This window comes from Aspergillus tanneri (assembly GCF_003426965.1).
Source record: "Aspergillus tanneri strain NIH1004 chromosome Unknown AapTan_3_pilon_pilon_pilon, whole genome shotgun sequence".
Taxonomy (NCBI): domain Eukaryota; kingdom Fungi; phylum Ascomycota; class Eurotiomycetes; order Eurotiales; family Aspergillaceae; genus Aspergillus; species Aspergillus tanneri.
In genome coordinates this window covers 746648-768200 of record NW_022984630.1, presented here as the reverse complement: position 1 = coordinate 768200, position 21553 = coordinate 746648, and the positions used below count along the sequence as shown (strand labels likewise).

The 21553-nt window shown below is 50.7% G+C and overlaps 6 protein-coding genes across 6 annotated transcripts; 3 read left to right on the top strand and 3 right to left on the bottom strand.

Moving 5' to 3' along the window:
• Nucleotides 1-179: 179 nt before the first annotated feature.
• On the top strand, nt 180-1781 carry ATNIH1004_004039 (putative lectin family integral membrane protein; the record flags this gene model as incomplete). Its single annotated transcript, XM_033568711.1, has 7 exons — nt 180-232; nt 290-356; nt 418-488; nt 555-735; nt 797-991; nt 1044-1569; nt 1654-1781. The coding sequence occupies 7 exons, from the start codon at nt 180-182 to the stop codon at nt 1779-1781; spliced, it is 1221 nt and encodes a 406-aa protein (XP_033427517.1).
• Nucleotides 1782-2685: 904 nt separating this feature from the next.
• ATNIH1004_004038 (putative PHD finger domain protein) lies at nt 2686-5372 on the bottom strand (the record flags this gene model as incomplete). The annotated part of the gene is made up of 2 exons (XM_033568710.1): nt 2686-3139; nt 3211-5372. The coding sequence occupies 2 exons, from the start codon at nt 5370-5372 to the stop codon at nt 2686-2688; spliced, it is 2616 nt and encodes an 871-aa protein (XP_033427516.1).
• A 2709-nt stretch (nt 5373-8081) lies between these two features.
• On the bottom strand, nt 8082-9809 carry ARX1 (curved DNA-binding protein (42 kDa protein); the record flags this gene model as incomplete). Its single annotated transcript, XM_033568709.1, has 5 exons — nt 8082-8278; nt 8379-9179; nt 9281-9385; nt 9461-9544; nt 9776-9809. 5 exons carry the CDS (start codon nt 9807-9809, stop codon nt 8082-8084), a joined length of 1221 nt encoding a protein of 406 aa, XP_033427515.1.
• A 1027-nt stretch (nt 9810-10836) lies between these two features.
• On the top strand, nt 10837-11751 carry ATNIH1004_004036 (endonuclease/exonuclease/phosphatase family protein; the record flags this gene model as incomplete). Its single annotated transcript, XM_033568708.1, has 1 exon — nt 10837-11751. One exon carries the CDS (start codon nt 10837-10839, stop codon nt 11749-11751), a length of 915 nt encoding a protein of 304 aa, XP_033427514.1.
• A 1445-nt stretch (nt 11752-13196) lies between these two features.
• On the top strand, nt 13197-15786 carry SNF5 (SWI/SNF chromatin-remodeling complex subunit SNF5; the record flags this gene model as incomplete). The annotated part of the gene is made up of 2 exons (XM_033568707.1): nt 13197-15281; nt 15460-15786. 2 exons carry the CDS (start codon nt 13197-13199, stop codon nt 15784-15786), a joined length of 2412 nt encoding a protein of 803 aa, XP_033427513.1.
• A 981-nt stretch (nt 15787-16767) lies between these two features.
• ATNIH1004_004034 (sister chromatid cohesion factor PDS5) lies at nt 16768-21432 on the bottom strand (the record flags this gene model as incomplete). The annotated part of the gene is made up of 3 exons (XM_033568706.1): nt 16768-19245; nt 19299-20972; nt 21076-21432. The coding sequence occupies 3 exons, from the start codon at nt 21430-21432 to the stop codon at nt 16768-16770; spliced, it is 4509 nt and encodes a 1502-aa protein (XP_033427512.1).
• Nucleotides 21433-21553: the final 121 nt, after the last annotated feature.

The window sequence follows — 21553 nt, the reverse complement described above, 5'->3', positions numbered from 1 at the left end:
TTTCTCTGCATTTTCTTTTGGGTAAATTCCAGGGGCTGAAACCTTTTGCATCTGTGGATATTTCTTTTCTTTTCTTTTTTTTCTCCCTCCAACAAACCCTCTGAACTATTTCATTTCGACAAGTCTCCTATTGCATAGACATAATGAAGTTCCATGTTTCCCTTCCCTTTTTTGCAGCCATGGCTGCAGCGCAGTCAGTGATTGAAAGTTCCAGCTTTGGATGGGGTCAAACGTACTGGAGAATCTCCCCCGCGCATTCTACATGCCTCATATTCTGACTGCTTCCTAGTATATCTCCGAACAGGGATTCCATCCCGGGATGGCACGTTGGGGGAGAAGGCCATAGTCCTCAGATTGTACGTTCCTGTCTGGTAAACTGGGAATATTGGTCCTTTCAGAATACTAACGGCATATTAGCTTTCTAACAAAATGATCCTAACACCTCCTTATCCGGGGAATACGAGAGGGTTTGCTTGGTCACAGACTCCGTAAGTCCCTCGTCGCGACTACGTTTGCTTTTTATCCTTCCGGGGTAAATCACTGAGTGAATGCAGTGTATCGCAGCAGTGGTGGGATGCCGAATTCCAGTTCCGAGCCAGCGGTAGTGAGAGGGGAGGTGGTAACCTCCAGATATGGTATGCAAAGGATGGGCAGAGTAAAATTGGCTCCTCTAGCATATACACTGTGGGTCAGTTCGACGGTCTTGCGATTGTTATTGATACCCATGGCGGCAGAGTGCGTGGATCTTCGTCCGAAGAACAATACTTTAAACGGAACTAACTGGCATGTTATTCAGGGAGGCAGTGTCAGAGGGTTCCTCAATGACGGTACAACGGACTATAAAAGCCACAAAAGTGTGGACAGCTTGGCTTTTGGCCATTGTAGCTATGCTTATCGCAATCTTGGGCGCCCTTCTGTTCTCCATGTCAAACATACCACATCTGGTCTTCAAGTCACCGTTGACGATAAGCTATGTTTCTCCACCAACAAGGTGAGCATTTTCAATACCCTCTCACAGAGATCAGTGGCTTACTCGAAAATAGGTTGTACTGCCTTCCGGTAACAACTTTGGTGTGACAGCAGCGACTCCGGAAAACCCGGACTCTTTTGAAGTCTTCAAATTTGTCCTACAGAGCAGCTCGTCCGGGTCGAGCAAATCCGCTCCTCCAGTCCAGGAACGGGGTAACCAAAAGCCCGTTGGACTAGGCAAACCACAGCAACAACCAGCCCGTGCAGAGACCAAGTCCCCCAACTTGATAGATCAACAATTCGCTGATCTCGGTGCCCGTCTCCAGCTCCTCAACCACGCCACCAGCAACATCATCCGTGAGATCGGCATGATTAACACCAAGAGTGACAAGCGCCACACGGAGCTGACCCAACAGTTGGCCAGCAAAAGCGAGCTCTCCTCTCTCGACGTCCGGCTTCAGAGAATAGAGCAGGCGCTGCAGAATATCCAGCGGGACCTCGAAGGCAAGGACTACCGCGACCAATTCAACAAGCTCCAGGATATCCTCCGGTCCTCCCATGTGACACTGACCAACAGTCTGCAAGGCCACCTTCTCAACGGTACGCTCACCCATCCATACAGGAAACCCCTAACCCTATTATACATATAATAGCAATAGAACCTCTTTAACCAACATCAAACAGTTGTTACCGCATCGTCACCTCGCATGGGCTTCTTCATCTGCCTCATCATTGCCTTCCAGGTGTTCCTCGCCGTCTCATACATCATCTACAAGCGTCGTCGTGCCAACATGCCCAAGAAATTCCTCTAGACTATTTTTCCCCTTCCTGCATGCTTTCCGTACGAGGTTTTTATTACAGATCACGAATTCTAAGATGACTTTCCCTATTCATACAAAACTTGATCCCCCGGCCCCTCTTCTCTCTCTCTCGCGCGCGCGCGCGTGCGCAGATATTGAAATCTAGAAATATCTTGCTTGCCCTAGCAATAATCTAGATCTAGATAGAACTTGTGCTTGCGCACCTAACTAGGCCTATTGTTGTGATGTATCGACTACATTTTTATCCTTGTTTCTTGTATATTGTAAGAGCTCAACTAAAGGTATGATTCAATCCAATCTAATATATGGAAGAAAGAATTGCTTTACCTAGGTAGCTAAGCTGTAGAGGCCCAGTTCAAGTACTGTATAGTTTAGATAACACAAAAACAAGGCGAAAGACGAAAGACGAAATTAGAAATGTGGCCAATATGCAAGCACAAACAGAAGATGAAGAAAAAGAGAAAGAAAACGATACACTTGGAAATGCCATGCTCTTGCTCTGTATTGCGCCCGATCGTTTTGTGTCTCGCCTAAAACAGGAGCCGAAAATAAATAAGTATTAAAATCAAGAAGTTGTCTCTTTCTCACATTCCATATGCATGTGCCATCTAAACCTGATTAAACTGACTTTGAGACAGATCCCAACGCCAAACTTCCGAAATATTCGACACAGAACGAAGATGCAACGGTCATGATTGCGCTTGGGAAAAGGGAAAATATACCAAAAAAGGAAATGCAAATGAACAAACTTCACGACAGAGATGAACTCGGTGGAAAAGACAAGAAAAGAAGAAAAATAAGGGAATAATTAAAAGAAGAGAACAAGAAACAAGAAAAAGAATAAAAGTCGTAACGTCCACGTAAAATTCACCTCTGTATGGGACAACATTGTCATTTATGTATCCTGAGCATCGTTCGCAGGCTCCATATTCACACACTGAACTATGCTGGCAGGCTGTGTATTCAATGGTGACTGAGAGGTCAGCATCTGGATACGCTGGTCAATAATCAACTGTAAAGAGCGCAATGATTCAAGCTCCGTCTCCGCCGTAGGGAGATTGTTTGGAGCGTTGGCCCTCAGTTGATCAATCAGGAGGGAGATTCGGCCGTTTTCGATCGCCGTGCTAATCCGGTGATTCTGAGCAAACTCCATCAGGTTCACGGCAGCCTCCCGATCAGCCACCGTCCGCGAGTTCAGGATTGCCGTTGTTGTATCCTCTTCTGCCACAGCCAGCTGTTGCGATGAATAAAAGGCGTGGGCCTGGGCTGTCAGTTCGTCAAATTTGGCGCTAGCGTATTCAAAATATCTGTCCGCTGCCGCTTTTTTCATGGCTATTTCCTCGTTTTCTCTGGTTTGTCAGTCAGCAAGGGCTTTCTGGAGCTTTTCAGTTAAGCGAAAGTGATATTTGTGCCAACTGACCGTCTGACACGCTTTACGAAATCGAGTTTAAGACCTTTCTCTGAGACACGGTACAGGATGCCTTCAGATTCCTGGTCCTCGATCCGCTCGAATTCATCTTCGTCGGGGAGGACCTCCACATCAATTAAGCGAGGGTTTTTGGGCCGGCGAATACGTTTCACGGTGTCGTAACCTTCTTCGTCCTGGACAACGTAAGATAGATCATGATGAACGTGGTTGGGGCACATCCAGTTATAGTAGGGGCGGTCGCTGCCAGGTCGTTGGTTAGGTGGATTGGCCAGAGGGGGGTCAACACAATCCATATGGAATGCGCAGGGACAGAAATCGCACTGAATGATGGGCCGGCGACCGTTACTAGTGCGTCCACAAGCTGTGCAGAAAATGAGGTTTCCCTTTGAATCCATGGTTCTCAGGAGATATGGGTCGTCATAAAGGCCGGTGCGGTTTCCTCGTCCACCCCGAGGATTGAGTCTGGGAAGTGGTACGATCTCTTCGTACCTTCCAGCTTCGCCAGTCCGTACCCCGGTGAAGAAATCTCGGAGCCTGCTGGGCAGAGCGAAGTCCTTCCTGGGGGTCTTGTTGAAAGCGTTAAGCAAGGCCCCCATAGGCCTCGAAACCGAGCACTTTGGACAATACCAATCCCCTTCGGGGGGGTTCGCAGGGTCCAGGGGAGGATTGAGACATGAAAAATGAAATGAGTCCACGCATCCATCGCAGCATAGGAGCTGGCCATTGCCGTTGCACTCCCGGCAGAAATCGTTGTTTTCCGAGCGTTCGTCCCTACTAGATAGGACAGGGGTGAGGCGTCTATTATCCCCAGCGTCACTGCTAGCGGAGCTCTCAGACCGGACTCCGCGGTTTCGGAGAACATCACTGGGAGTTATCTGAGATCTATTAAGCGCTGTAGGACCAGGTGTCGAGGCATTGGACGGGGGCAAAGAGGTCAACGAAGAGCGGAGCCTGCTTTCAGGAGCGGAAAGCCTCGGAAGCGATCTCTGCAAGCGAGTGCGTTTCGTCCTCAACGACTCCGCCGAGAATTCAGAGTTTTCTTCCATCTCACGCCTTCGTTTGAGAACTACTTCGCTGAGAGGGAAAGAAGAATGGTGCGCCGGGGGCGCAAGGGTTGCCTTGGCCTTTTGAGCCGCAGCTTTGGCTTGTTTGCCCTTGGCCCGGGAGCGAGAATTGACTGCCCCAGGTGCCATTCCCGGAGCAAAGGTTTCCACATCGAGGGACTTCGCAGATGAGAGCGACGAAACGCTGCTGGCAGATCGAGTGCGGGCCATTGTCGTTGCTGGAGTGGGCTCCGGTTCTGCAACCTCCGACCGCACTTCTTTCCAGGCAGCGCGCATTACCGACTGGAACGCAGACCTCTCGCGAGGCCCAGGGTTCTCCCCACAAATTCCCTCTAGCACGGATAGCGCGAAGGAATCTTTTCCGCATTTTTCCCAAAGACGGAGTAATCCGCGAATGACTGGGCGATTGTCTGTCTCTGACGCCATGGTCAAGGCGTTCTCAACTGCGACTTTGATCTTCTCAACATTGATTTTAGTAGACGCCGGGACCGGAATCGCCGTAAAAGCCAGTAGATCATCCTCAGGCCGAACTTTCAGAGGCGCAGGTTCAGGCATTGGCTCGGCCGCTGGAGTCAGTGGGGTTTGAAGCTTGCCGTCATCACTCTCGCCGTTCAACGCGACCTGCGGCTCGTTCTTGGCAGGGATGTTCTGAGCACTGGGCTTTGCCGGTGTCAGCCCGGCTTTACGCAGGTCGGCAGCAGTCGGCATAGCACCTAGAGGACGCATGGTTGCGAGCACTGGGTTCAGGTCACTCGACACTGCTGACCATGGCGTGTCTGCGTAACTCGGCAACGGAGGTCGGACCGGAGGCTCTTCCCAAACTGGACCATCCCCAAATGCATACGAAGCACTGACAGTATTCACATTCTCTGTCTCAGGCTGTGCCTGCTGCGACTGATCCTGAGAAAGAGTCTCGTCCGGCGGGTCAGTAGCTACACGACTGTGTCTACCTGTCCGTCGCTGTTTCCGGGGTCGTGTAGATTCAGTAAAAGAAGAAGCTGTGCTCGCTGCAGCTTGCGCGTCGGCAGGAGTGGACGGACGGGAATTATTCGACCTCGCATGGGACGAAAAACGGAGATTCGGAGCCATCTTTGTAGAGCCCGGACTCGAAAAGTTGCAACGCCTGGCACCCGCTAGATTAGCCCACCGACCAATTCGACAAGGCAAATAGGACTTCATTGGAAATTTGAATTCAAAAGAGGGAAAGAAAGAGACTTACTAATTCACGGATTCCAGAGCAGAGTGCCCAGCGGTGCCGGTGGGAATCGTGGCCAGCCCGCGCGCGGTCTGCGGGTTGATGGGAGGAAGGAAGATTGCGGAGTGGAAGCGACGGGAGTTTTTCCCAGTCACGCCTCGTAGGGGGTTTATTCGCCGCAGTCGCTGGCAACCACACCAACACTGGAACACGTGGACTGGACACCTGTACAAGAGAATTAAGGGTTTAGCACATTCGAAATTTGGTAGAATATTTCATCGTGGATGAACTCGAGGAAGTGGTCTCTCACCAGGTGATGTCTCGCAGCAGGTCTCAGAGCTCGTTGCGACAGGGAGGCAACAGATCCACTGAGACGACCGCGTGATGGATGTTCAACACAAGTTTGTAGGGTAACCAAATCATGCGAGTTGAGGATCCTGCAGTCTCCTCTACTTTTGATCACTAGTCACAGTTATGTGAGGAAGTCTTTCTTTTCTTATGTGGGTGTATGTTAGCAAGAAGCCCACAAGCCCGTGGCAAGACGCTGCAAGACCTCTGACTTGCAGGAATCAGTGCCGTAGAACCACAAGTGCGATAGAAATGCAGGGACCAATAGTGTATCAGAAGAGGAGGAACTGGACACATAGTCCCTTTGCAGAGGTCTTCTCAGGCCTGACATGGATGATATGCAACTAGTACGTGAAAAGGGGGCGAGGATGCAGATATACTAGGAACAGAATGAGTGCAGAAACAGAGAGCAGAGACTCACCGAGTATCACAGAAAGACCCTCAGAACCATCCACAGGCGTAGTCAAGGGTAAATTAAGAGGAGAAAGATTTGTTTTCCCTCGTTGCGCGACAACTAAAGAGAGACGGAGATGGGTAAGCGTGGGAAGCGACTTGCAGAACGAGGAGCACTGAGAAATGAAAGGCAAGGGGAAAGAAAAGCGAGGGCCTGTAGAATGTAGAAGAAGACAGGTATTGCTAAATGTTTGAAAACAGGGTGCGCTGGGCGATGATGATGGGTAAAAGCTTTGGAAGACGTGAGAGAAAACAAGCTGAGGATACGAAAGATAAGGTAGAAGGAAAATGAGGACAAGGAGAAAGAGAGATTTCCTGTCGGAAAGTCCCTCAATGTGATACAGGAGCTACAAGGTGAATAACGCGAAGAACGAGTCTCTTACAATACTTTTCCTAGAGCAGGAAGCCGGAGGGGCTGGAGAGCAAAACAGAATCAATAACGTTGGAGCCCTTTTACCGAGGATGACAATCAGCCTTATGAGACATCAGCTGCACAGGCAATAAAGACCCCCAATGCAACAGACAATGCCCGTCGAGACGATGGCTTCTGGAGTGGTGGCTTCTGGAGTGTGCAAAGACTGCTTAGAGCCGAGTAAATAATTTTAGGCGTCAAGGCAGGCCTGGGGGGACGGAACAGCCACACCCCCAAGAAACACAGGATCCTTGTCCTCTAGAGTGGACGATAGCTGATCAGCACCCCAAGTGGGCAATAAGAGATAATCCGTCCCTGTAAGAGTCCAAGAGGTATAGTGGGAATGGGGAGGCGGAGAGAGAGGGAAGAGCGCTGGAGATCAGGTCGGGAAGATTGGGCCAATGTTGGCTCATATCCACATCTACGTCCTTCATGGCGCCAACCAGCTCGACCACCAGTCTCTGTACATCCCCCAGGAGATGGCCTCAGGGATGAGAGCTCTCTTGAAGTCATCTGACTCATTTTTATCTCACGGCTCTGTCCTACTACCTAGGGACTACATAAGCGCCGTCTCAGTCTACTACAAATTTGTCCTGTAAAGAGCCAGCTGTACGCCTTGTTTCCGAAAGCAACGCTGGTCAATAGACATCCTGGTCCTTATTCACTGGAGAGTAAACTAAGACTGGACAGGACGCTGTCTCAGACAGATGGAAAGGGTTGGTCATGGTGCACGATATCAATTAGGATAACACAAGCCAAGGTACGTCCAAGTGTTCCTAAGAAACAATTGCGTTGGGCTAGCAAAGAGGATAAACATTCCCAGACACTAGAAATCCCCTTGTTCAATTAGAGAATCAAGGACGGTTTGGCTATAAAGAACCTCAATTACGATTGCAGAGAGATAAACGACAACTGTCAGTCAAAGAGCAGCTAACGATCATGTCGTTGAAATGATCGGTCTCCAACATTGTACACAGGAAGAAAGAGGTTCCAGAAATGAATAGGCAATATCATTGTAGGTCTCTCTATTAAGTCATAATCACCACTTGATCATGTAGTCTTTTATATTCGGCTCATACGTAACTCTCTCCTCTTTTTTTTTTTTTTTGTATCTTTCAACTAGTAAATACGTGACAAGGGTTTCAGAATAGATCACTGTTACGATTAGACGCTGACATTTGTCCTCCCTATGCCTTCAAGTATCGGACACCATGCATTCGCGGAACTTAGCTCTTCATTCAGATGATCAAGGATACTGCAATTCCAGGTAGGGCCCATCTGACCCCTCGAGGCAACTCGTGAGCCAGTCCCAACAGTGGCCAGAGACACTGCGTATTCACTATCCTATTCATAATGCAGTAGACAAGGTTGGTCCTGTCAAGAGGCAAATTTACTCGTCGCTCTGACCACCCGCCTTCTTGGCGGTCTTCTTCTTGTTATTCTTGTTCTTCTTAGAGCCAGTCGACTTGGACAACGGACGGTCAAGAATCTTGAGGATTTCCTCATCCTCGATCTTCTTGTCCGTCTGGTACTTGGAGAGATCAAGAGCGGGTGCAGCGAGTTTGGTAAGGCCATTCTTCGTTATGGCTATAACGACCGGTTAGCTGAGGGAAAACAAAACAGACCAAGGACGACCCAGCCTTCGATGCGACTCGGACAGGCCAGTGAGAACAGAAATGTAACATACCAACGGTAGTCAATAACCGGGAAACCGGAGAGTTGTCGGCATCACCCGCCGGCTCATACTGACGCAGGACGCCGCCACGGACACATTCCACGACACCAACCTTGGCGGACTTCTCGTCATCCAGCTGTCGCAAGCTGAAGGGGAATTGGCCAAACTTCTTAACAATCTCCGACAGCGTCTGTCGGGAGCTGGGTCGCTTGAGAATGTAGGTGGTAGTGGTACGGCGGTGCAGGGTGGCGCGGAGGGGTAGGTTCTTGACCTTACCGGATCCGAGAGAGAGACCGATCTCGACGCCCCAGACTTCACCAACGTCGGGGACACCCTCGCCTCGGACGCCAGAGCCGGGGGAGAGGATAATCTTCTTCTCGGCTTCAATTTCGTTGCGCTCGAAGAGCCAGCTAGTAGTGTTCTCAACCACGTTGCAGTCGTAGGTCTTAGCGACCTTCTCGATCAGCTGGGAAATCTGGGCCTGAGTAGGAGGCTTCTCGGCAGCGGCCTTCTTCTTCTCTTCCTCTGAGCCACTGGCCAGAAGGCCGGGGGGTACCATGAGTCTCAGCAGAAGCTCGTTGGCGTAGTGGGTGGCATGAACAAGGTCGGCCTCGCGGCCGGTCACCACACCAGAGGCACCGACGACGACCATGTCACAGACAATGGTTCCGAAGCCATCAATCTGAGCACCAAGCTGGATCTTCACGAGCTCGTTGGCCTTCAGGGTAGTCTCTGCCTCCTGGGCATCGGAAACCAGCGGGGTGTATGGGGTAACATGAGAGCTGGGAGAGATCGTCGTCGGATGAGAAATACCTTTTCCAGAACACCGTGTCAATATACCACGCGCAAAGAGTCTCTGGCTCGTCGGGAACAGCCTAAGATGAAAACGGAAAATAAGTAAAAGAGGGACGCACCCTTGGTGATCTTCTTGCCCTTGTAAACCTTGCTGATTTCTTCCTCAAGCAATGCGTCGCCCTTCTGGCAAATCTCAACAATCTTGCTTCCCTCTTGACACAAGGCTGAAGAATAAAGTTAGAGCTCCAGTCCTGGTCATTTGACTAAAGGAAGTTGAGCAGAAGATTTGACGAACATACCTGACACGGCCTCAAGGACCTTGTGAGAGATCTGCGCGGCAGTCTTGTACTTGGTCAATGTGTCCGGGTTGTTAAGGGTGTAGTCTAGAAATAGTAGTTAGGAAAACGAACGAGAACAGATTCAACAGACACCCCGAGGGGCTCAGAAAAAAAAGCCTCGCGTTGCTATCTCCCTGTCAAGCTCCAAGAATCGGCTACCATGGCCCCCAATACAATCCACGTCTACTGGACAGGAAACCCACAAACGACGGAGCTTTTTTCAAATTGTAGAGAGGGCGACAGGAGAGGAGAGGAGGGGTAAGGGTCGACACTTACCAACCTCGGGGGCTTGGGTAGTGGTCTCCGCCATTGTGAATTAGGATAGATGCACCTCACGGCGATGCAAGGCGGCGATACAATTGAGGAGGTTCGTTCAGCAGCGGGGGAGAGGGGAGAAGGGAAGAGCGAAAAGAGGCTGATGAGCGAGTCGTGTGCTTTCAAAAGCTTTCCGTACCGCACCAGTACGGGCTGGTGGGGTTACTGCGCTCTCTGTATGGTAGGGCTCAGTATGGTATTTACCGGCCGCAGTTGAGTTGTTCGTGTTGTAGTTTCGGCGGTGTCGGTCGTCCATTGTAGCCTCGTTGCAGGGTGGGTGATTTGGATGGGGATTTGATCTTTACATTCTGCTGGCAATTCCAGCAATCCTGGCGGCGCCTATCACCATTCGGTGAGCCTGCTCTTTGCTATTCGCATTGCAATGTTTCTGTGTGTGTGTATGTGTATGTGTGTGACTTATGTAATAATAATGACGCCTGAGCATGACATCACCGGTCTCCCTGCAGATGTCAGCAAGATAGACAGCTCTGAATATGTTTTATATAGCTGCTGCATCTGTGTCTACGTCGAAAAATATATGTAAGGGGTCATAGCTTTTCATAGTCTCGTTGATGCTTCTGGAGTCCACCGATTATCCATAACATGGCTCTTTATTCTATGTCTCACCCAGGCGCCCACACTATATATATTAAGCTACCACTTTATAATAACATTCACTGTAACTCTAGATTCCCTAGCGGGTTGTATACACTATTATAAAGATTAGCAGACCTGTACTATTCAAAGTCATGTTCGTCTATTTCCGAAAGAACCATATAAGACTGAAGACTAACTAGCTCGGTTCATCCAGAGATTGCCTACTACCGGGCAAGCCGGTAGTCATAATAATTAACTCTCTGAGCAGTAAGAATTGCCCCTAACCAAGATTCTCCTTCCAACATCCTCGTAGTTACATTTCATTCCCTACATCCGTCCACCTGTAGATTGCTTTCTTCTTGTGCTGAACGAAACCTCTGACCGTCCTATCCTGAAAATCTCCTGGACTGGGTTCTACTTCCGCAATGAGAGTCTCTACAGGACTGCCACTCCGCATCTTGACACATAACATTCGATATGCAACCAACTCTCCGTTCAAAGGTGAGCGACCCTGGGCGGAACGGAAGCAACCTCTCTTGAATGAGCTGCTGTTCAACACACGCCACCAAGATGCCTTCATTTGCCTACAGGAAGTTCTTCACAATCAGATCCTCGACATCCACTCCGGACTCAATGCAAAGCAGTCTACGACGCCCACAACCGCAGCAGACCCCACCTGGGCATACATAGGGGTGGGACGAGATGACGGGAAGCAAGCGGGGGAGTACTCTCCCATTTTCTATCAACCATCGGTCTGGCAGCTGCAGCATTGGAAAACTGTTTGGCTCTCTAAGACGCCCGATCGACCATCAAAAGACTGGGACGCAGCGTCCATTCGCATCGTCACGATCGGGATGTTCAGGCACTATGTAAGTCGGCAGACGATCCTGGCTTTGAACACCCATCTGGATGATCAGGGTTCTCGCTCGCGGTATGAAGCAGCCCACATCATCCTCCGGAAAATCCAGGAGTACCGGACGGGGATGTATGGGAAATCTATCTCTGGCATCTTCCTTTGCGGTGACTTCAACAGCGAAGAACACCAAGAGGCGTACAAAGTGTTGACGGCGCCCGAGTCTGGACTGGCAGACGCGGGGAAGCTGATCGATCCCGCCGAGCACTATGGGAACCAGATAACCTGGACAGGGTTCGGCTACGAGAAAGAGGGACCATCACGTATCGATTACATCCTGCTGGATCTGGAGTCGGACAAGGTTCTGAGCAACGGTGGACAGCCATGGAAGGTGGAGGGCTATGCAACATTGGCCAATCGATTTGACGATGGCGTGTTTAACTCGGACCATCGGGCGGTTATCAGTGACGTGAGGTTGTACAGCTAAGGGACTAAAGGTCCTAGGAACCTTGGGACCTGGGCTGTTCTATGGTCTGGCTTCGGAGAAGGCTTGAATATATACTTCCTTCTGATAGTTTATATATGTATTCTGGGAGTGTTATAGTATATATAGTATAGTCTACGGGATGGAGGGTCAATGGGAGGGCCATGAGGGAGTGCCAATTGCGGTCGATACCCCCGATGGAATGAATACCTCGTAATACTGTGGTTTACAGCAAAGACCTCCACCGCTCCGGACCGCCAAGACGCCCAAGGACCCAAGGAAGTGCCATATCGGGTTAAGCGTTCATCACATGATCGCCATATCGGGGATGGCGCGCGGGAACGTACGGATACAGTACGGAAACGTCGCTGGCGTTACCGTGGCCATACGGTCATGGGAGTAGTGAGCCTAAGGATTCTTCAAGAAAGCAGCAGGCAAAAGAAGAATCCGGATAGCTTCAAGAGGATCCCAGATGAAAGATGGAGAGATGTCCGCTTCAGCGTTCTCTCACTCAGTGCGGCTTGCTCACCCGCGGATGTCCAGCCAGCTTTGGAGGAGGGGGCGAACGAACAGGCACTTGTAACGGGTTCTGCCCGCCAGTCCGCCGCTGGGGGTTTTTCTGCTCTTCCCTTCTCTCTTCTCTCTCTTTTCTCTTTTCTCCCAAATCATAGCAATCCTGAGCAGAGCAGAGACGTCGCAGTCCGACCGACATCAGGCGCCACGCACCGGGGAAACTCTGGATGATCGAATAGATTCTATCTTTCCGGGGGAGATAAGCAACAGAATCCGAATCCGAACCTCTCCTCACAGGGAAAACAAGCAGAAAAAAAAAGAGCTAAAGTTCTAGTCGTCAGCTGATTAGCCGTTCTCTTCCGTTTCTCTCCTCGAGCAAGACCCAGACCGACCGGCACGCAGACCCATCCATCCACTGTGTCGTCTTGCCCTGGAACCGTCTTCGCTCTGGCTTTTCCTCGTGGTTAGTAGCTCGTTGATTCGTCCCCCCTCCCATTTTGTGACTATTTTATTACATGATTCTCGTCCCCTCTTTCCCCTCTCGTTGGTGTTGGTGGTGTGTTCCTCCTCTCCTTTCCTACCCCCAATCCTCTCCCGTTGTCGCCCCCTTTTCCCCTTGTTCCTCCTTCCGTGTCCCCCTATCGCGAATGGCGACGCCGGTGGCGGCCTTTCGACAGACCGTGCGCGTACCTGTCCCGTACGCTGTCGGCTACCTATGCGGGGATTTTGTGCGGGTTTGGCTGACCGAGATGCGTTTGTGTCGCAGATAGATCCCTATCAAGGATGCTGCCATAACCTACGTGTTCACGCTCTTTTTGGTTGCAATTCTTGTCGGTTGACTGGTACTGCGAATGTCCATCCCTTTCCGCGAGTGATACGCGCTCTCCCTCGCCTATACACCAGAATCACGACTCATACGTGGGTCAATTTTGACCATGCCATCCCCTGACGCTCCTCAAATGGGGCAGCTCCCCGGCGATGTCCAGACGGACGGCGTTCAGAATGGCTCCGGTGCACCAGGTACTAGCGGCAGCCACGGCGATCTCGCTGCGGAGTTTTTGGCAGACCCGGGTACGAATGGTTCCAATGCGATCGCCGAGGGGAAACAGAACGCAAAGGCTGTTCTAGCTGCTTCAGGTGTGCCATTTACCTCTGCCGAGGCTAGTCAAGACCCATCTGATGGTGACCCGCCCTCTGGGTCTCAGTCGAATAACCCAAATGGCTTCGCGTCGGGCAAGAAACGGTCGCGTAACGGCTCCATGGTCAAGTTGTCCTCTCTGACTGAAGGGTTACCCGTACGTGTACGTGAAACGCCGGCGGACAAGCTCCTCCTGGAGCAGTATGTCAACCGCGAATTCCAACATTCCGCTTTGACAGCATGGCACAACCCGAGCCAAGAGATCATGCAGCAGAAGCGCGCCGAACGAGATTACTTCCTGACGTTACGACGGGAAAATCATATGAACCCGGCTGCCCTATATGGGGTTGGATACGAAGGCTTTGGAAACCCCCGTACAGACCTGCGGGGGCAGCATCCGCAGCTATTGTATCCGTCTAACCGCCGTCGACCGGGAAATCGACGGACGAGGGAATTACGGGTTTCACGAAAAGATCTCAAGACCCAGAACGAGCAAATTGAAAACTTGGTCCCTATTCGGTTGGACATCGACTGGGATAAGATCAAAATTCGGGATACCTTTACCTGGAACCTCCACGACCGCGTTGTCTCCCCCGACCTGTTTGCGGAAAAACTGGCCGAGGATTTGGGCCTTCCCCTCGAGTCTTGTGGCCCATTAATTCGCATGATCTCGCAAAGTATCCAAGAGCAACTTTGCAACTATTACCCTCAGATATATATGGAAGAGGAGCCCCTCGACCCCCATCTGCCGTACACTGCCTACAAAAACGACGAAATGCGCGTCCTGGTAAAATTAAACATCACCATCGGCCAGCATACGTTGATAGACCAGTTCGAATGGGATATCAATGATCCTCTCAACTCTCCCGAAGAATTCGCCGCGCGTATGACCGACGATCTCTCCCTCTCCGGCGAGTTTACGACTGCGATCGCACACTCAATCCGTGAACAGGCGCAACTCTTCACCAAATCACTCTACATCCTTTCTCATCCATTCGATGGACGCCCCATCGATGACCCTGATCTGAAAACCGCACTCCTACCTTCTCCACTCCTCTCTCCTTTCAGACCTTTCCAGGCGGCCAAGGAGTATACGCCGTACCTGTATGAATTGAACGAAACGGAACTAGAACGCACCGAGGTGTCAATATCGAGAGACCAGCGTAGGCAGAAACGGTCGGTCAATCGGCGTGGTGGGCCGGCGCTGCCGGACCTGAAAGATCGCCAACGAACTATCCGGACGATGATTGTCTCGTCTGTTATACCCAATACCGCTCCATCGCTTGATGAAAGCAACGTATTCAAGCGATCTGGCTCCAGTCGACACAGGCGCGCTGCTATCGGGTTGCGTGAAGGTGGAGATGATTCGGACGAGTCGGACAGCGATGAATCGTCGATAACGGGCTCTCCAGCGATCGGTCCTCATCTGGCCCAAGGCACTGCACGCACAAGGGGCATGCGAGGAGCCGCTAGCGCCGCTCACGCAGCCCTTCGGGCGAATATGGGCCAATCCGCCACCCCGGAACCTCACCATGAAGCCAGGGTTTCGTCACGAAGGCGCGACTATCGAGAAGAGAGCGTCGAGGAGACAGACGCGCTAATTGTAAAGTTGAAGATAAATCGGGAAAAACTCCGTCAATATCTTACCCATGGTCCGCGGCCGATTTCCGGCGTCTCCGCATCAACTCCAGGTGCTCAGCTACCGTCTCAGCAAAGCACTCCTGGTGTCCAGACTCCGGTCCAGAGTTCCATGGCGCCTCCATCGCAGCCTCAAGTTCAAGCCCGATTACCAAGTGTCGGTACTCCCACACAACGACCCGCTCCGGCGCAGCAGATTGGAGCTATAGATGCTGTCCAACCCCCTCAGCCGGGTGTCCCTGGGGTGAGTTACAAATAAAAAATCTATCAATCTTTGATGATATCACCTGGAACGGACCGGATTATCTGGCTGTGGTGGGTGTATCAGAAAAAAGGGGGGGAACACGAGAGAAAGAAATTTTCTTCTCGGAACAGAAATATCTACGAAAGCAATGGTTCCTTGCTAACATTGCCTGAATTAGCCTCCGCCTCCAAGTTGGCTTGCAGCGGGACTCGCGAGGTTAAACCGCTCTTACCCCAACGACTCCTTCGAAGGTGTTATGCGGTACACCGCTGTTGATACGGAAACGATGCTCCCGGTAGCAAATTCGACCTCTCAGCTGGGAAACAAACTGAAGTATCAATATCTCCCTCGCATCCGATGCCACGATTGCCCAGGCAAGTTGTATACGCCCGGACCGGGCACAACGGTCGAGAATTTCGAAGTACATCTCAGGAACCGGCAACATAAGGAGCGCGTGGAAGAGAGACTGGCCCGGAACGCTACCGCCGGAGGCAATGCATCATAGTTATGAGTCAACGATGAATCGTTTCTTTCCCTCGACGCCTTTTTCAATTTCCTTTCCTCTTTCCCACCAATGTACACTTTTACTCATATTATTTTCCCTTTTTCTGTGTTTTGCCACGGAGGATGCAATTTATTTGTAACCTCCTGATGTATATGATTGAAGCGGATTAAATGGTTTTGGAAGCCTTTCTTGTCTGAATTCTGTTTGATACTGTCTATCTACCTCCACCTACTACCTACCTATTTGAGTTCCACTTGAAGGAACGGTTTGGTATGTTGATGCCATTTTTGTGCTGTCTTTTCCATGGTCGGCGTACATACATTGATTGGCTCGTTAGCATACTTCTGACGCCTGACTTGACATACTACTGCCCTCTATACAATAAAACCGATCTATCATTGTTCACCTGATATCTAGTTTACTACTTTTACATTTCAGTTGACTAATGAAAGTAGGATACTCTTCTTGTATTGCTTTCTACCTCGTACTTTCCTACGGATAGGGGAGGGAGAAAGGAAAGATATTTATTCTGTCATTGATGGAACAGGATTGACTGAATCAAGGAAAGAATTGGGTATACATTTGGAGCTGACACTGGGATAAGAACAGCAATAACAACATTGGAATTACCATTCAGTCAAGTACAATCACTCCCTCACTTAACACAGATCAGATAGGTAGGAGACGCAAGAACAAAGAAACAGACAAACAAATGAATAAATAATAAAAAAAGACATACAGAACAACTTGCTCCCCATCCATAATAAAAGGACATGGTAGAATAATGAACAACGAAGGGTAGTCAGACAATTCAAGGGTAAGAGATTGAATGTGTTTTGTAAGACATTCTCACCTATTATAGACGGAAGATGTATGTATGGGCAGACAGACAGACCAGTAGTCTGATTTGTTGTTCTCTTTACACAAACAAGTTAACAAGCCGTTAGGCGTTCCAAGTTAGTTGTCTAGATAATTCTAGCCTTATCCTCTCCGAGAGGATCGTCGCGTGGGTAGTGAGGTGGTGGTTGGTTTCCAGGCATGTTTTCCTGTGGTCTTTTTTGTTGCTGCTGGTGGCGGTGGTGGCGATGAAGGTTCGCCTGCAGCTTCGGATTCTTCTTTGTCCTCTTCCTCGCTATCGGATTGGTCCGCGGGAGCCTCGTCCATGTTGTTGTCGTCGTCATCGTCTGCTTCGCTTTTCTCGTCTCCTTCGTCTCCCTCCTCCTCTTCGCTGTTTTCAGGCCCCTCGTTCTCATTTTTGTCTTGATCCCATTCGTCCATTTCCATATCATCCTCCTCGCTATCCCGGTCTGCGTAGCTGATTCTCCGCGAGGCGTTACCCCTGCTACTACGTCTCCTGGCAGAAGAGTCTTTTTCGCCAGCAGCTCCACCATCTGAGGACCAGTCATCCTCAGCCTTCTTCTTTTTCTTGGGTGTTTTCGAGGTTGCGCCTGTGGACAACTTCCGGCTGCGAGGAGCCTTCTCCTTTTTGACCTTCTTTGCTGAACCAGCACCTCCGCTGGGTCCGTTGGAGTTTGTCTTTCTCTTTTTAGTGGTCCCCAGACTCTGGGACCCTCCTTTAGTCTTTAATATAGATCGTACAAGACGATCAAGTAGTTCATCCGCATCGTCAGGAAGGAAATTCTTCTCCGCCACTTCTTGCGCTTCCTGATGGCTGCCCATTGCAGCGAATATCGAGCTTGGGATGCCCATCTTCCCCGGGTACGTCTGTAGGATGCTAGTGGCACCGGCCGACCCCCCGCCGAACTTGCGTTGTTGCGAGTAAATATCAGCGAACCGACGGATGGTCGCTTGTGCCAGATCAGAAAGCGTATGGAGACGGGTGGTGATTTCATTTGACTTGGTAATGCCATCCCGTGCCTGTTTGACACGTTGGGCGATATGAAATATTAGAGACAAGTTATGCTCATTGGCGACAGCGGAGAGATAGAAAAGGATATAGCGCGCGAAGTCGGTCAGATCGGCCAACTTAGTGGCCTGGTCAAGCTCGGCTGGTGGGTAGTCCGGGTGGTAAGCAAGAAGAGATAACAAACGAGAGAAAACGGCTTCCATGGCTGTCTGATCGGCTTTCTTGCTACTGCCCTGCTGAGCAAAGAATGCTGCTCGAGATCGTAGCCAAGTGAGTGTGCTGTCCTTCAAGCTCGGAGTGGGCTCGAACGCTAGCAGGAACGGGATAGTATACCACCGATAGCTTAAAGAAGTGTTCTGCACTAGCTGTTTTTTCAGCTGGTTGATGAATCCTTCTCGTACAGCTAGAATGGGGTCTTGGGCCACTAGCGCAATTGCATTGAAGTCGCGAGGTGCATATAGCCTATCACAGAGAGTGTGGGACGCGCACAATTTGAGTATTGACTTGGACGCTTGAAGGCGTAGTCGAGGTTTTTGTGCCGCTGGGGTGTCCTTTTTCTTCGACAACTCGCCTTGATTAGCTACAAGCTTATTCAAGGTATCGTAGACAGGCTCTGCATGAGCGCGGAAGTCTTCCTCCCCATCTGCGCCTCCCTTAGCACGCAAACGGTTGACAACTATCTTGAGTGCCCATTCCTTGGCAGACGTCTCGTCATCCACGTTGTCTGACCAGACATAATCTGCATTTGACTGAGGAGACCGGTTTGATAGCAAGATCTGATTCACAGCAATTGAGATTATAGAGTCGCTTTCGCCATCCGCTTCGTCTGGGGCCAGAAGGCTCAATTGAGACAGGGTAGCGAGCTTGGTGAGAAACTTGTCTGATCCAAAGGTCCACTTCGAAACACATTTCCGGATTAGATCCCTGGCGTACATCTCCTTCTTATCTGCGGTGGCCATCAAGATCGAGACAGCATGTTTGGCAGCCCGCGGGGATGGGCTGTAAAGGGCGTAGTCGACAAGAGACTGGTAAAATTTGCGCTCCTTGGGGAGTTTTGCCGGGAGTTTCTTCGCAAAACCTGAGCAGGCCTTGAGAATCTCCTCAGTCCCGGCGGCGTTTGTCGTTGAGGCCTTCGGCGCCTGCGATTCAATATCTTTGCACATTTCTTGGACCTGGGCCTCTAGCACTTCAGGATTTCGAGAAGAAATTTCTCGCAGCAGTTCATGCGCAGGGCTCGCTAGACCATTCTCGTCTGTCCTTGAAAGGTTAATGATCGCTGGTATGTGACTCCGATTGAACACAAGCGAGCTGCATCGATACAGCAGTGGCGTGAGTGTTTCGAGTAGAGGAGCGTTATTGGCGCCCTGTGTTCTCTTCACAAATTCCCTGATCGCCTTGACGACTGTGCGATAGTCACTGACCGCAGCCATTGCAAAGCGAATGAGCTGGTAGCTTCGTCGGTCATGCACCTTGGCAAATTTCCACAGATCCGCAGACGCACGCGACGCATCAGGGAAGATTTTAGACAGACCGTCAATAACGCGGGTGACTTGGGCCTTGATTCGTTGTTCGTCTTTTTCCATTACGCCGCCCTGTCTCGCATTAGTGCCTGACACCTCCCGTAGAGTATTCAGTATAAACTTACATTATACTCCTCACAGGCTTGGAGGTATATAGTGACCGCTGTCCTCATCTGTAATTGTCGGGCCTGCATTGCGAAGAAAACCTTCTTTGCTTTATCATCCAATCCCCTGGTTAGAGTGAGAATGCGACGGACGCGGACCTTGTCCACATCGATCTCTCCATCGCCATCTGTAGTCTGTGAATCCTTCTGCTTTTGTGAATGGCTTGAGCCTGAGCGTGACAACTTCGGTTTGATCGGAGGGTAATTAAGCGGAAGGAGAATTTCAAAGAGAACACGATCGATTAATACATGTATATCCGGGTCATTCGTGTAAAACGCGTCCAAGATTTTTGACGGTCCGTCCCCAAGAAGGGAGACAACTTGATCATTGTCCTGCTCAATTTCGCCTGCCGCGACAGCCCAGATCCGGGCCAGAGTCCGCATTGCACGCTCTCGCACATGAGGTTTTCGATCCTTGACACGCTCTGCCAGGATATAAAGTATTGAATCTGAAGACGAAAAGCCGCCACCGGCTCCCAATTTTAGTACAATATGAGACAAACCAAAATTTGCAACCGCATCTACTGCCGCCACCCGAACCTTCTCGTCCGCGTCCCGCAGCAGAGACGCCAGATGCTTGATGAGCACTTGCTCCTCATTGTCACTCAAGCCAGAGCCACCGGCCGACGTCAGCAGGATCCGGCCCACGACAGTCGCCCATGCCGCCCGCACGGAAGCGGACCTATCAAGACGTCGACTTAGAAAGCTCTCATAGGTCGAGCTGTGCGCCTGAGAGAATGGTTTGGGAGAAAATGGCGTCAGGACAACGGTTGGCTGAGGGACCGTTTGCGCATATTCTGCCAATTTCACAGGGGGGTAGATGGCGGGATCCATGGGGGGAGAGGGAGGTGGCCCGGAAACACCAATTCCAGAGGTTAAGTCACCAATTGTTTGCGTAGCGAGTAGACGCAGGGAAACTGATTCGGCCGACAGCTCGGCCTCGAGCTGGGGGACCACATTCTGCAAAACCTCTGGGCAGGCCTTCCAAAGTTCGCGGATGAGACGATGGGCTTTGCCTAACTCCTTAATATCATCTCCCTCCTCTTCCGACTCATCAAGGGTATATCGGCGATTAGGATTCTTCGATGCCTCTTTCTTAGAAGCGGAGGCATCGATGATAACATTGTTAAAATACTGACTGATGTGACTGGTCATTCTCTCAGGGCACGCTTGACAAATCGCCTTGGACATATTGTACGCGGGAGGATAGTCCTTCAGAAGCAGTGTCCCTTGACTCGCATCAAGCGGCGTATTGGTCTTCTTCCCTTTCTTAGCACCAGGTAACTCCAGAATGCGAGGGTCAACGCGCAAAAATTGAGCCACGATAACATCTACTACTTCGGTAGCAAGTGCCGGCGTTTCATCGATTACCGTGACCAGTAGGCGAGTCATGTCAAACTCAACGTTCTTGGCGATTTCCTCACCCGAAGAAGATTTCGAAGATCCCGAGACGATGTCAAAGCAGCTAGTGAATAGTGGGATGATCAACGAGTCTGGCTGATCTAAATCTGTCATAAGGACGATACTCTTGACCTCCGCAAGGGAGTTTAGCACATAAATGTGTTGAGCATTGTATGTGTTAGAGGGGTCCCCGAGAGCGGGAATGATCGAGGTCACGATGCAAGTAAAACAATCCTGAATCCCGAAACAGAATCAGCATCATCAAAAGCACAGCAGAAACAGCACGAACGAGCAGTACAGCTCCGTTTTACTTTCGAAAAGAGTCGGTTCAACGCACCTTGAGCTGGTTGGCCGTAAATGGCGCGTCAGGAGCGCAGAGTCGAAGAACATCAACAATACAGCACGTCGCCCAAGCTCGAACACCCTTATCCTTGTGTCCGAGGAGCTGAGCGGTCGCTAGCTCCTGCGAGACCTTTTTCAGCGAATCCTTCTCTACCTCCTCTTGTTCGAGCTTGCGAAGTTCCTGCGCAAGGGTCTGTAGGCGTTGGAGCAGATCTGCTATAGGAATGGCCCCTCGTCCAACGCGCCACGATAATGGTTCATTGAATCGGAGGCGACGAAGACCACTGGTGATTTCTTCAGGCTCCGCGTCCTCCGTAGCGACGGGGGGGCCTTGACGAGTGCGCGCAGGCATCGTGGACAAAGCGCGGGGAAGCCGAGGAGGGAAGGGAGGAAGCTTCAAGGAACCATGCGCTAGGCGGGAGGAATGGTATATGATAGAATGGACGTGGTCGGAAGTGTCGGGAGGAGTGATA